General features: G+C 47.3%; 1 protein-coding gene across 6 annotated transcripts in view; it reads right to left on the reverse strand.

Annotated features, from left to right (window-relative positions):
• The window catches only part of LOC119957330 (netrin receptor UNC5D-like), a 464,604-nt gene that overhangs the window by 26,881 nt on the left and 422,163 nt on the right, over positions 1-15,560 (reverse strand). For all 6 annotated transcript variants that reach the window (XM_038785226.1, XM_038785223.1, XM_038785222.1 and 3 more), the window contains one exon: positions 4,561-4,729. In XM_038785226.1, coding sequence (XP_038641154.1) covers positions 4,561-4,729 — 169 coding nt within the window. The remainder of the gene's footprint in view (positions 1-4,560; positions 4,730-15,560) is intronic.

A 15,560-nucleotide genomic window follows, 5' to 3' on the forward strand; every position in this document is an offset into this window, starting at 1 on the left:
ACACAGGGCACTGAGAGAAACCATTAATACATGAAACCCGAATATCACAACTAGCTCGAGATTCTTTTTTTATAAGTGTTCTGGACAGAGAACGTAGAGGTTGAGAAAGGTCTATTCCGGAGATTTGACCTGGCTTTGTGCTTCATTAGCTCACAGGGCAGCCCGTGTATGAGGGAACTTTTTAATGTTGCATCACATCGGTTCAGGTGGGCCATGGTTCCACACAGAATCCGCACCCAGTTCAGTACAGGACATGTCAATAGCCAAACTGAAATCTGTGTGGGACATTGGCTTGCCATCTCATCTGGACGGCAATGCAACAGTCCCGCGTATGACAGTAAGGTCTTTCTGTGCAGTACCTCGAATAGCTCTCTCTGTGACAGCACAGTGGATGGCCGACACCTCAGGGATTGCAGCGGTTCAAGATGGCAACTCACCACCACCTTCTGAAGGGTCGCTCGGGATGGGTAATAAATGCTGGCCAACCAGCGACGCCCACATCCCGTTAATGAATAAAAGTAATACAGGGGTGAAGGCTGCTATTTGGCCAATCATGTCAACTCTGTGAAAGAGCTGTCCAATAAGTCCAACTCCCCTGCTCTTTGCCCATAGCCCTGAACATTTCTTATTTTAAAGTATACTCACTTCTCAATTGCAAGTTACTGTTTAATCCGCTTTCTCACCTGTTCAGGCAGCGCATTCCAGATCTTAGCAACTCTCTGCGTAAAATAATATCCCCATATTCCCCAGGTATCTTAAATCTGTACCTTTTGGCTCCCAACCTTCCTGTCAATACAAATTTTATGCTGCAATGAATTGGGTAGGTACTCCGCATGGTAACAAATGACGTGAAACCTTGCTCCTTCTGAACCTATGTAATATAACATTTAAAAAATCCCCTCCTGCATGGCCTGCATTGTTGACTAATGAAGCAAGAAAAGCCAGGGCAAATCTCATGAGACCTTTCTCAACCTGCACTTTCTCCATTCTGAAGGCTTCCTTGTTTCTGCTGTCAAACCCCTCACAATTTTAAACACCTCTCTTAAATTCCTCTTGACCCCCCACCAAAACAAGTCCCACAACCCTGCCACCATTCCAATAAATCTCCTCTGTGCCCTCTCCGAAACCCTGGAATCCTTCCAAAAATGTGGTGCCCAAAACTGCCCACAATTATCCAGCTGACGCCTCAGCAGCCATTTTTAAATGGTTCAGTGATTGATTCATCGTCGTTGATTCATCTGTTTATTAAGCCAAAGGTCCCTTGTGCTTTGCTTTATTTTACAACCTTCTGACACTGTCCTGTAACCTTCAAAGATTTACCAAACATGCATCGAATATGCTCAAGTTTGGATTTGAGGATGTACCGACGGCGGCTGTTCCACAGGGAAAAACTGGGCCTGGAGATTGGGAACATTTCTCTGGAGGTGAAATGCAGCAAGGGTAAAGGATGGTTGGGAAAATTAAAGGTGGAAAAGAAACTGCAGCAAATGGAAAACCAGGAACTCGACATTTGCATGCGGCTGCATGTTATTTGGGGAAGGGTTATTCCAGGGGCAATGTGGAAGGAGGAATCACAGAATCTTTATAGTGCAGGAAGCCACCATCAAGTCTGCACTGGCTCTCCGAAAGAGCATTCTATCTCGTCCAACTCCCCTGCCTGGCACATTCTTTCTTTCCAGATAGTGATCCAATTCCCTTTTGAATACCTCGATCGAATCTGCCGCCACAATCCTCACAGGAAGTTCATTCCAGACTCCAACCACCCCCTGGGTGAAAACCTTTTGCCTCCGACAGGAAAGTTAAGGAGGACAAATTCCAGCGTTGCTGGAGCAAAGTGCCTGGATTGGGTGCTTGAACCCTCTAAACTTCTGACTCACAGGCCAAATTTCTCCCAGCCAAGCCAGGCTGCTCTGGATTGTGTTTCTCAGCTCCTCAGTATTCAGCACCCATTGGAAGGGAAGCACAGCAAAGAGATGACTTTGCTCAAATCATTCCGTATTTTGTACTGATGCAAAAGCAACAACAATCCACAAGGGAACAGGTTTCAGTTTATGCACTGATGCGGTGGTGCGTGTTGCAACCATAAACTTATTAATGACTTTGGGCGCTATTTAATGGAAATCAAACAAAATCCTGTTTCGGACCCATTTAGCGGGATGTGTCCCGGCGATTGCTGCCCCAGGAACAACCTTGCTATTAGACAGGATTCTGCTTGTTTCTCAGGCTCAGTGAGGAACATCCCACCGGGGCTGCACTTCAGCTCATTTCCTGCACGAACGAGCGCAGCTCGCCAATGCAGGAAGAGATCCCCAACCTCTGCCCCCCCTCCATGGCCTCCGACCCTTAAACGCCCCAACCTACCAAGAAAGGGTCCTCGAGCCCCCCGTATCCCACCTCATTAGGGCAGGGCACCTCCGGTTCTAATCCCCATCACGGGCAAGTTGACACCTTGGCCCTGCCAGCCTGGAAACAGTGCCCAGCAAGCGTCGGAAGTGCCAGGTGTCCCCAATCACTTGAGACCCAAGTGCCGGTACGCCTAGTCCACATTTGTGGAAACCAGTGCTAAACAATGCCCGTTCTGAGTCTCCGAGACGAGGCTGTTGATCACATGCCTTGGGTAACTCTGGCATGAACATATTTATGGGAGCTAACTGCTGCAGACCTCGATATGCAAATCTGGATCCCACCCATTGAAGGCGGGATCCAGAGTACGATGCCTCGCAAGGTCTTGTCCGATCTCGAGAGAGGCCTCTTGCTCGATTTACTGGCCTCGTCGCCTGCCAAGTCGGGCACAACGAGGCCATTAGATCGTGCCTTTTGTGAACTCTTCACACCATGACTAACTGTGACTGTGCTGCTCCTGCATTCACTCTCACCGTATTGACATCCAGGTTTCCCACAGTATCTCCTACTCTTGAGTTTTTCTTTCCCAGGACTTTGTTGAAGAGCGTGGGTATTAAGAGTTATTGAACTAAAATGGGCATTCCTTCCAAGACCAATCTGTCCTTTGTAAGGTGTTGTGCCCACAACTGAACACAATCCTCCAGGTGTGGTCTGTATAGTTGGGCTTTGTATCGTCGCAGTGAAATTCAGTCACTGGCCAATAGATCCTCCTTGTGTTTCCATGTTGCCTTTTCTTCATTTAGTTATCAGCTTGCTCTGCCCAGACTTCGTAAACGGTTACTAAATCCGGTTTGAACTTTCATAAAGACTCACAGAATATTTCCCTCATTATCGACCATTAACTTTCAAGAGGCCACATTGCTTTTTGTTAGTCGTGGTCTTTCAGGCACTACTGTCTGTCCCTGGAATGCTCTGCAAGCAGGACGTGTGTACCTGTGCCTGGGCCAATGTATGGCGGAAGCTGACCTACCAAAATCACACAAGGTGGGCGTGCAACATGTTCAGACCGGCCCCGAGCTGGGAACGGGATGGACTCCAGCAGAGAAAGAAACAGAGGGAGTGATACATGTACACGTATTGGGACAACGGCAGATATCATTGCAGAGAAATGGATATACGCACACACACACACACACAAAACACTCGGAGTTCGCATAAATGTACTCGCACACCATAGCAGACATACAAATAAAGGCAAAATACTGTGGATGCTGGACAAGCTCAGCAGCACCTGTGGAAAGAAACAGTTCACGTTTTGAATCCGTACAACTTTTCTGCAGGACTGAAGTGGAATAGTTAGAAACATAATGAATTACATCGTTGGAGAGGGGGTGGAGGAGGTGGAGCAGAATAGAAAATCAGGGATAGTTTGGAGCCAAGGAGGGATTGAGAAAGATGTCATAGACACAAGACAAATGTTAATGGTCGCATTAAGGACTGAAGAACTGCTTAAAGGTAAGATAGCAGAATGTGATAATAAGACAACAAAGGCCAGCGCTTGAGGAAAATCTCTCTTCAGTTCTGTGCACATGGGCAGCACAGTGGCCTAGTGGTTAGCACAACCGCCTCACGGCGCTGAGGTCCCAGGTTCGATCCCGGCTCTGGGTCACTGTCCGTGTGGAGTTTGCACATTCTCCCCGTGTCTGCGTGGGTTTCGCCCCCACAACCCAAAAATGTGCAGAGTAGGTGGATTGGCCACGCTAAATTGCCCCTTAATTGGAAAAAATAATTGGGTAATCTAAATTTATTTAAAAAAAAAAAAAAAGTTCTGTGCACATTGGAGAAGCAAGTTTGCGTAAGAAAGTTTTTCAAGTTTTTAAGGCAACGTAGTTCAAATTTCTGGTCTTCAACTTGTTTTCTGTGCTATGTTGTTCAATCCAACCTTCCAATTTATTGAAAACATTCTGCAGTTGCTGTTGAGTAACTTCAGGAACATCAACACCACATTCACATTAAAATAACTTGATGAAATGTGCTTTCAAATGTTGCTTATAATTTGCTTCCATCATGTCACAAGCAGAGACTCGCCAGCTGGGCCAACATTAAAAATAAATCTATTTCCCTAGCTCTGCTGGATCAGGGCTGGAGGGGTCTAGAATGAATGCAAATATGTCAATGTGGCCGTTGCGAGACATCTCCAAGCTTCTCCAAACTCACCTCCCACTTTCCTGTCACTGTCTGTCTCTTCAGCTTTATGCTCCAGTGCTCTGAACACACCATTGCACAGTGAGGGACCGTCAGAGCGATGGGGTTGGACAAAGTCAAACCTGGCGGCCCACAGGTGACCTCAGGACTCAAGATTATCTCAGCTCCTTCTGTCTGCAGACTTTATAGAGAAAAGAGACAAAACAAAGAGTGATTAACACACCGATTCATGAGAGTCAACCATTCACTCACTGGATAAGCTGGAGAACAATCAGACTTTGTTGGTTCATAATAACAATGTGCCGACAACTGACAAGCTCGTACAATACTCTCTGCTATTTTACTCAAGGCATTTACTGATTTGGCACAGATAGGTAATGCCTTAGTTAAAATAGTAGACAAAAAAAGGTTTGATGAACACATTAATTTTTGGACTTGAAGATTGACAATTGTCACTTTTGGCTTTTATTACCAGTCTGGGACTGGCATTACTGATTGCGGCTGGCAAACAGGTCACGCAGTAAAAACTCCCCGTGGCAGTCAATCTGGTGACAACAGGAGTCCCCAAAGGAGTCTGAAAGGCTCATTGCAGAGACCGAAGAGGTTTCAAAAAAGAGAGAGCAGTGACTTATAAATTAGGCTGCGCACTCGCTCAAAGGTTGATGGGGCTCTCTGCAGAGTTTCTGATTTAACTCTCGGTGCTGTGCGCCACTGACTTCAACTCGCAAATATTTTGGATCTCCTCCGTAACTCAAATACCGAAACTAATGGACAAGAGCGGTCTGATTTTAATAAGTGCTGCTCTCGCTCATGGCAAATTGGGGAAAGCGCTGCTACATTATGACAGGACCGTTGTATGATTCCATGCAGGCAGGTAGTGTGCCTCAGGTCAAACATGAGACCGCGACACTCGTCTCACAGGCCACAAGTGAGTGGCTGTAAATAGATAGCTACAACAGAGGTCAGAAGTGATCAGGGTTTAAAAAAAACATTTTTGAAGGAGCTTCCAGATCAGTGGTTTGATTTGCTGTTGTCCTGTGATGTTTGAGTCCATCAGGAACCAGTGTCACACAAAGTGTCAATTTTTCCAAGTGTGACTGATGGATGCTGGAGATGGGTGACCTCCAGAAGGATATACACATTATGATAAGTATTGGTCTTGTCCGTTGGTTTTCAATCAGGGGATGGAATAAACCAAACGCCTCTGTTTTCATAGAATTTGCAGTGCAGAAGGAGGCCACTCGGCCCATCGATGCTGCACCGGCTCTTGGAAAGAGCACCCTACCCGAGGTCAACACCTCCACCCTATCCCCATAACCCAGTAACCCCACCCAACACTAAGGGCAATTTTGGACAGTGAGGGCAATTTATCATGGCCAATCCACCCTAACCTGCACATCTTTGGACTGTGGGAGGAAACCGGAGCGCCCGGAGGAAACCCACGCACACACGGGGAGGATGTGCAGACTCCGCACAGACAGTGACCCAAGCCGGGAATCGAACCTGGGACCCTGGAGCTGTGAAGCAATTGTGCTATCCACAATGCTACCGTGCTGCCCACCAATAACCAAAGCCAATGTTCTCGGAAAGTAATTCAGTGCATGGAACATTTTGAAATGTTTCACGGGCGAGAGAAATCCTCATATTTGTTTTCTCCTTTCTGAGTTGATAATTTAAAAAAATCTTACGAACAAATGCAAAACAGAAAAGACAGATCCCACTTTTCACTGGGTGTATCCATGCTGGGAAGGAACATGAAGACCTCAGATTCTTTTGTCCATCATTATTTTCGCTGTAATGTTAGAAACATAGACCAATAGAAAAGATACAGCACATTCGGCCCATCTTGTCCATACCGACCCAAAGACAGGTGCCCTTTCTAATCCCATCTTCCTGCACATACCCAGAGCCCTGCAGTTTACAGCACTTGAAGTGCAGAGCCCCTTTTTCAAAGACTTTAGGGTCTCTGCCTCCATCACCAACTCAGGCAGTAAATTCCAGACACCCACCATCCTCTGCAGAAAAACGTTTTTTCCCTCATGTCCCGTCTGATCCTCCTGCCACTCAGCTTGAATCTATAACTCCTGGTTTTTCAACTACCTGCCAAGGGAAACAAGTTCCTTCTGTCTCATCTATCTCTCCCCCTCAATATTTAATATATATTAATCATGTCACCCCTCAGCCTTCCCTGTTCCAAGGAAAACAACCCCACCCAACCTCTCCAATCTCTCCTCGGAGCTACACTTCTCCAGCCCTGGCAACATTCTTGTAAACCTCCTCTGCACTCTCCCCAGAACGATTACATCCTTCCTGTAATGTGGTGACCAGAACTGCGCACAATATTCCATGATGTGGAGATGCCAGCGTTGGACTGGGGTGAGCACAGTTACAACACCAGGTTAAAGTCCAACAGGTTTGTTTCGAATCACTAGCTTTCTGAGAACTGCCCCTTCCTCAGGTGAATGAAGAGATAGGTTCCAGAATTGTCTATATATATGCTTTTGGAACCAAACTTTGGATCCAATTTGCCACATTACCATGTATCCCATGGGCTTGAATTTTCTTTCCCAGTCTGCCACGTGGGACCTTGTCAAATGCCTTGTTAAAATCCATGTAGACAACATCCACTCCATTACCCTCATCGATCCACCTTGTCACTTCCTCAAAGAATTCAATCAAACTTGTAAGGTATGACCTTCCCTCAACAAAGCCATGCTGACTGTCCCTGACTGGTCCATGCCTTTCTGATGGCCGTTTATCCAATCTCTCAGGGTTGATTCGAACAGCTTTCCTACCACCGAAATAAGACTAACCGGCCTTTCCTTCATACCGTTTTCAAACAACGGAACCACATTTGCATTCCTCCAGTCCTTCGGCACCTCCACTGTGTCGAGTGAAGATTGCAAAATAATCCTCAGTCATCAGTAATCACGTCTTTCACACTACAGTCCCTGTTGTTACGCCACAAGGCAAACAATTGCACATGGCAAGATTGCACAAGCAGCAATTAGGTCAACAACGTATAGAACATAGAACATAGAACAGTACAGCACAGAACAGGCCAGGCCCTTCGGCCCTCGATGTTGTGCCGAGCAATGATCACCCTACTTAAACCCACGTAACCCATTAACCCAACAATCCCCCCATTAACCTTACACTACGGGCAATTTAGCATGGCCAATCCACCTAACCCGCACATCTTTTGGACTGTGGGAGGAAACCGGAGCACCCGGAGGAAACCCACGCACACACGGGGAGGACGTGCAGACTCCACACAGACAGTGACCCAGCCGGGAATCGAACCTGGGACCCTGGAGCTGTGAAGCATTGATGCTAACCACCATGCTACCGTGAGGCCCCTAACCAATGCATCTTCATCCAATTGAGCTGTATTGGTATGTGCATGCCATACAATGAGGGAAATAGCGCCGATCTTATGAACTTTGGAAAATGCATTGATCAAATTCTCCCACGACATTTAATGAAGAGTTCATTTCTGATGATGTCTCAAATTCAAGGAAATGGTATCATCCTGTTTTTATTTGGGGGCATGCTTGGCCAGGTCCCAAGCTCTCTATCCTTCTTTCATTGGTGCCACGGACTTTGCTGTGTTTATCTGAACTGGGGGTTTGCTTTTTAATGTTTCATCTGAGGAGTGACGTCTCTGGCAATATAGCACATACTTGGTGCGCCGCTGAACTTCTGATTCAGAAAGGAAAGAAATATCAATGGAGTAAGCTCAGACACTAAACCATGATGTCCAAATGGTGACCCATGTGACCAGGAGCCCCGTCAATCTGACCCACAATGCCCAGGCGGCTCAGACGTCTTTGCCTTCAGGCATTCGCTTGTCCTACTGGAAGTTAAAGGGCCTGTGGGATTTAAGTGTTGGTGTCACTATTACTGTATTGGTAATGTCTGAATCTGAACACCACGAGTAGTTTCTTATGAGGACACGGGTTTAAACTTTATACTTGGCTTCTGAGGCTTCAGAATGGTTACTTGTGACGATTAAAGATAAAGACACAAAGTTAAAATTAAAATAAAATCAAAGATCACAGTGCACTTCCCGCATCTTCATCCAATTGAGCTGTATTGGTATGTGCATGCCATACAATGAGGGAAATAGCGCCGATCTTATGAACTTTGGAAAATGCATTGATCAAATTCTCCCACGACATTTAATGAAGAGTTCATTTCTGATGATGTCTCAAATTCAAGGAAATGGCCTGGAGCAGGGCCATCTGCCTACAAAGCCGAACACATCACACCGTGGTCAAAACCCAGGAGAGGTTGGAACAAGGCAGAGAGATGTTCTTGCAATGCAAAGTGCATGAAATTGCTCTCTGTTCACAGAGGGAAAGAAATAGCAAACCTGTGCCCTGATGGCAGCCTGACTAACTTCCCATGAACAGGAATACAAATGAGCACAGCCAGAAGAACCACCCATCTTTCCATACTGGTGATGGCTCGGGACACTGAAACATTTGATGATGCTGTGAAACTGCTACCTTACCTGAAAGCTCACAAGCCCAGTTTCAAACCAATGTTTCTCACTTGTGTTTAATCTTCCATACAATTGTTTAAAAAAAAAACATTCAGACTAATCTGACTGAAAAGGGTCACTTGCTACTTCAACAATCAGCAGTAGAAATATCTGAGAGGATCCTTGCACACAAACAGAATTTCTATCAATTTATTTTCATTTCTTCCATTGATCTGTTGTTCCGTCACTACTGTTCCCCTTCCCCCTCCCCCACCCCACTTGGGCCATCAGTTCCCTGTTCCTCATTACCCTTTGACACACAGCTCACCTTTGTTCTGCCATTAACACATTCTAATCTCTTTCTGTGCCACTATCAGCTCCCTTCTTAGCCTTAATCACCCCATTTGTCATTTCCTTTGTCTTTCTGTCCATGATATCTTTGTCAATCTCCACCCATTGCTGGCCCCCTGTCTTGCCCCGCTGTCCCCCCTCAAAACAGTATAAATCTGACCCTGTTTCCAGCTCTCTCCAGCTTTGGCAGAGTCACCCAGACTCGTAACGTTAACTCCCTTCTCTCTCCACAGATGCTGAGATTGTCCAGTATTTTCTGTTTATGTTTCAGAATCCAGCATCTGCAGCAATGAGTTGGGTATGCTTTGCTCAATCTTCAGTGCTCACATGGCCAAATTAAACCAGAATGGGTTAGTTAGACCCATTCATGCAGATCTCAGTTTTTTTTTACAATAAACACCCAATAAGTTTCTCGGGGTACCAACCGATATTTGCACACTTGAGGGCAACGGGGCACAGAAATCAAAGAATCATTGAAATGTGCAGCACAAAATTAGGTAAATTGGCCCTTGAAGAGCCTGCACTGACCAAGAATCATCCCACTCTCGCCTCCTTGCTCCGTAGCCTTGAAGGTTACTGTACTTCAGGTGCAAATCCAAGTACTTTTTTAATGTTATGTTTCTGCCTCTTCTACCCTTGCAGCAGCAAGTTCTAGATCCTCACCACCTCCCAGGTAAACTATTTCCCTTCTAAACTCTCATTCCTCTTTGCAATCGGATAAATGGCCTTGTTGATGAGATTTAAAGCCTGATGGCAAGGTGAGTAGAGATTGGGTCGACATGACGTGTATTCACTGAAATGTAGAAGAGAGGAAGTTCATTGAAAAGTTTCAAATTCTGACTGAGCTGGACAGATTGGAGACAGGTTTGTTGCTTCCTGTGACGGGGGGGGGGGGGGGGGGGGGGGGGGGGGGGGGGGGCTGAGATGAGGTGAAACCTCTTCACACAGTAGGTGGTGCACCTGTGGAATTCTGTACCACAGAAAGTTGTGGAGGCTAAGTCACTGAATATATTTAAGAAGGAAATGGATAGATTTTGAGACTCTAAAGGCTTCCAGGATTATGGAGAAAGAGCGGGAGTGCGACGTTGAGATAGAGGATCAGCCATGATCGTACTGAATGGCAGAGCAGTAGGCTCGAAGTCCGAATGGCCTAAACTGGCTCTTATTTTCTATGTTTCAAGGCTGAGCCAGACAGATTTTGGATCGACAAGGGAATCAGAGGTGATGGAAAATCTCAGCAGGTCTGGCAGCATCTGGAGGGATAGAAAAGAGCTGACGTTTCGAGTCCAGGTGACCCATTGTCAAAGGTTTGATAAAGAGTCACCTGGACTTGAAACGTTGGCTCTTTTCTCTCTATACAGATGCTGCCAGACTTGCTGAGATTTTCCAGCATCTTCTCTTTGGTTTCAGATTCCAGCATCCGCAGTAATTTGCTTTCAATCAGATATGATGCGGGGGCAGGGCCGCACGGAGTGACACAATGGTGCAGGAAGGAAAGTGGAGTTCAGGCCAAATTCAGCCATGATCTTACTGAATGGAAGAGCAGGCTTGAGGGGCCAAATGGCCTCTTTATGATCCTGACAACCGATGAATGCATTGTTTAGACACTGTTCGGTCATCAGCAAAATCAGGCCCTTTTTGCTGGGTCAGGTCAGAGCAAAGCTGATGGAATGAAAACACTGTGAATGCATTGGTAAACGAAAATACATCCAAGTGAGTGATCATGCTTGTGCCTCAGGAGAAATACAGCAAACGTATGCTCGCTGGTTCATATTCTTCAACTCTTCCTAAATACGTTGAAGTGGTTATATAAACACCAGTGGTTCTTCGTTCATGTTGATGAATGACAATTCCGTACTATTATTCTAAATGATTGTAGCTGTGTGCACATGATGAAGGAATTCAGTGGAAAGAAACTGTTGAAGATTGAAGGCAGTGAAAAGGAAGAACTTGCGTCTCTGACATTTTTCAGGATGTTATCAGGGAATGTGGTAGTTCCCGGAGAATCAAACCAGGCCTTTACCGGCGGGACCTGCAAAGTCGTCGGGTGGGGGGGGGGGGGCGGCGCGGGGTGATCTGGCCCCGGGGGGTGCCCCCACGGTGGCCTGGCCCGTGATCGGGGCCCACCGATCCGCGGGCGGGCCTGTGCCGTGGAGGCCGGCTGCTGTCAACTCCGCCATGGCCGGTGCGGAGAAGAACCCCCCCGTGCCAAGCACTTCTACGCAGGCTGGAGCGGTGCCAACCCCGCCGGCGCTGGCGGAGATTCTGCACCTTACGGGTGGCCCGCCCCGCCGGGTAGGGGAGAATCCCGCCCAAGATCTTTCAGTGACATTGACTGCGGGACTCAGAACTTTCACTCTTCCTCATTCTCTTTTGTTTTTTGCCTGCTTGGTATTATCTCTCCGGATCATTTCACTGACAAGTCTGCAGGCTTTTAATTACTGTCGTGCTGTGACTGTCACTGCAGAAATGTCAGAATAATTTGATATTTTGTGAATTGTAATTTGCCAGTAAAATGACAGAGCAACATTTACTGTGAGAAATAATAATTTGGGGAAGGTTCTGTTGCGCAATTATTCACTTCCCATTGGGACTCGCTCTGTTCTGGTGGCACGCCGGAAAACCAAAATGGAACCGTCAGTGGAATTCAACGGCCTTTTGAGGCTGAACTTCCCCTCAATGAACTACCTCATTATTCTGTCAGCAAATTAGACAAGGAGAGTCACTTCAGCAAATCTGTGCGATGCCATGTCCACATGCAGCAAGACCTGGACAATATCCAAGCTTGGGCTGACAAGTGGCAAGTAACATTCACGCCACAGAAGTGCCAGGCAATGATCATTTCCAACGGGACACAAACTAACCATCTCCTCATCACAGTCAATGACATTACCACCACTGAATGCCCCATTATCAACATCCTGGGACTGGGGGTGGTTTAGCTCACTCGGCTAAATCGCTAGCTTTTAAAGCAGACCAAGCAGGCCAGCAGCACGGTTCGATTCCCGTACCAGCCTCCCCGAACAGGCGCCGGAATGTGGCGACTAGGGGCTTTTCACGGTAACTTCATTTAAGCCTACTCGTGACAATAAGCGATTTTCATTTTTCATTTCCTGCGGGCTAATATTGACCAGAAACTGAACTGAACTGGCCATATAAATACTTTGGCTACCAGAGCAGGTCAAAAGCTGGGAATCTTGCAGCAAGTATCTCACCTCCTGACTCCCAGAGCCCATAAGGCACAAGTCAGGAGTGTGATGGAATACTCTCCGCTTGCCTGGATGAGTGCAGCTCCAACAACACTCAAGAAGCTCGACACCATCCAGGACAAAGCAGCCCCACAAACATTCACTCCCTCCACCACCGACGAAAAGCGGCAGCCATGTGTGCCATCTACAAGATGCACTGCAGCAACTCGCCAAGGCTCCTTAGGCAGCACCTTCCAAACCCAGGACCATTATCATCTGGAAGAACAAGAGCAGCAGGTATCTGGGAACACCACGACCTGGAGGTTCCCCTCCACGTCACTCGATGCTGACATGAAAATATCTCACCGTCGTAGCACCTGAGGCCGGAGGTGTTTGTTCCGGGGGGGTGTAATGAGGGTTTCCGGGGTGGCAGCGAGAGGGGATTGAGCAGTTTGGAGACCTGTTTGTGCGGGGCAGTTTTTCGAGCTAAGAGAGGTTGGTAGGGGAGTATGAGCTGCCCAGCAATGGATTCTGGTACTTACAGGTTCGGAACTGTGTAAGGAAACAGGGTGCCGTCCTTTCCTGATCTGTCGCCCCAGGGTTGCAGGACAAGGTGGTGTCGAAAGCAGAGGTTGGTGAGGGCAGGATGTCAGGAACTTACAAAGTTAATAGACTGGGAGGGTGCCCAATTAGGAGATGTTTAGCGGAAGTGGGAGGAAGAGCTGGGGGGGGGGGGGCTGCTGGAGGCTGTTATGGGAGGGGGTTCTGAGAAGGGTGAATGCATCCTCTTTGTGCGCTAGGCACAATTCTTCATTCAATTTAAAGTAGTTCACAGGGCACGTATGACGGTGGCCAGAATGAGCAGGTTTCTGTAGGGCTGGTGGATAGATGTGGACAGTGGGCAGTGGGGGTGGGGCGAACCATGTCCACATGTTTTTGGCCTGTCTGAAGCTGGAGGCATTTTAAAAAATAAATTTTGAGTACCCAATTCATTTTTTCCAATTAAGCGGCAATTGAGCGTGGCCAATCCCCTACCCTGCACATCTTTGGGTTGTGGGGTCGAAACCCACGCAAGCACGGGGAGAATGTACAAACTGCACACAGACAGTGATCCAGTGTCGGGATCGAACCTGGGACCTCGGCACCGTGAGGCCACAGTGCTAACCCACTGCGCCACCGTCCTGCCCTAGCTGGAGGGATTTTGGCAGGGGTTCGCTGACGTGGTCTGAAGTGCTGAGGTGGTCCCGAGTCCAGGAGTGGCAATTTTTGGAGTGTCGGAAGGCCCAGGACTCCAGGGAGTAAGAGAGGCCGACGTTTTGGCCTTTGCCTCTCTCATGGCCCGGAGACAGATCCTATTGGGATGGAGGGACGCGGAGCCTCCGAACCCGGGGGTGTGGGTGAGCGATCTCGCGGAATTCGTTCTGTTGGAAAAGAATCAAGTTCGCCTTGAGATGATTTGTGGAGGGGTTTGCCGGGAGATGGAAACCGTTTAACAATTTCTTCCAGGATAGTTAAGTAGCAGGGGTGTTTGGGGGGGGGGGGGGGGGGGGGGGGGGTGTAGTTTGAGGTAAAAAGGAGGCAGAGTGGGTGATAGCAGGGGGTGTGGGAGCGGGGTTCTGAGATTTCCTGTTTATTCTCTTTTTGGTTGTGTTTGATGAATATATAAATGCCCTCATAAAAACATTTAAAAAACAAAAATATCTTGCCGTTCCTTCTCTGTCGCAACGTCAAATTCCTGAAATTCCCTCCCCAACAGCATTGTGGACAGCAGCGTTTCAAGAAGGCAGCTCACCACCACCTTCTCAAGGGCAACTTGGGATGAACAATAAATGCTGGTCTAACCAGCGACAGCCACATCCCATAAATGAATTGTTAAAAAACCCCAGCTCTGGGGCTCATCCTCAACATCTTTTGCTGGCGGGACACAAATGTCCAACTGATTGTGACTTCAGTTTATTTAACTTAATTTATCTGTCATGTGTATATGCCTGATATGCAATCAGAATAATCCTGCCGCCTCATGCATGTGTTTCTGTCCCCCTGCTGTATCACAAGTCTGATTTTGTATTAATCATACTCTGGTCTTTGGTAAAATTCACTGCCAAACATTTATGAAGACGAGGACATGGGAAATGTGGCCGTGATTAGAGTGGATTTTATTCTTCTTCCCATGCCAAGATAAGACGAACGGTAGCTTGAGTGCTTGTCATGATGTAGGCGCACGGGTTGGAAAACAAGTTTGCACATTTATCATGTTGGTTTCAGGATGCTTCGCATTTAAGAAGGTAAATGATCACCTTTTTGCAGGTTGCAACGATTTGATTTGATTTGAGCAAAATGTTGGTCAGCTTTTTGACTTATCCAGAAAGCCGCACATGTGTCGAGTATCATTACCTGCTCACATTCATCTGGTCATTCAGACTTCAGGTAGATATACAAGACCCCATGGCACCAAAGAAGCTGAGAGTTCCTCAACCAATCTCTCAAATAGATTGGCTGTTTTCCAGTGAATGCTGAAAATTCTTAGGGGAGGGGGCTAGCGGACTTCACTGAATAGCTCTCCTGTTCCAGTCCAGGACACCCAGCCACTGGTGCAGGCAAGCTGGTGTGTATTGGTGCCGCTACCCAGCCTGGATAAATGGGGAGGGTTTACGGCAGGAAAACAGCCCGACAAATGGAACGGATGGTTGACAGGAAGGGTGATCAACCAACATTGTGACGACCCAACCTAACCGAGAGAAAAAAATGACAGAATCTGCAGAGAGAGAAACAGTGATACTGGTTTCAGGTCTGTGACCCTCCGTCTGAACAGTGCTCATGAAAGGTCACAGAGCAGGAAAAGATCAGCCATGATCTGATTGAGTGGCGGAGCAGGATGGAAGGGCTGAATTGACGACCTCTGCTCCCAATTCCCATGTTTCTATCACCTGAAAGGGTTAACTCTGTTTTCCTCTCCCAAGGTGCTGTCTGACCTGCTGAGTTAAATC

Source organism: Scyliorhinus canicula, chromosome 26, assembly GCF_902713615.1.
Source record: "Scyliorhinus canicula chromosome 26, sScyCan1.1, whole genome shotgun sequence".
Taxonomy (NCBI): Eukaryota; Metazoa; Chordata; class Chondrichthyes; order Carcharhiniformes; family Scyliorhinidae; genus Scyliorhinus; species Scyliorhinus canicula.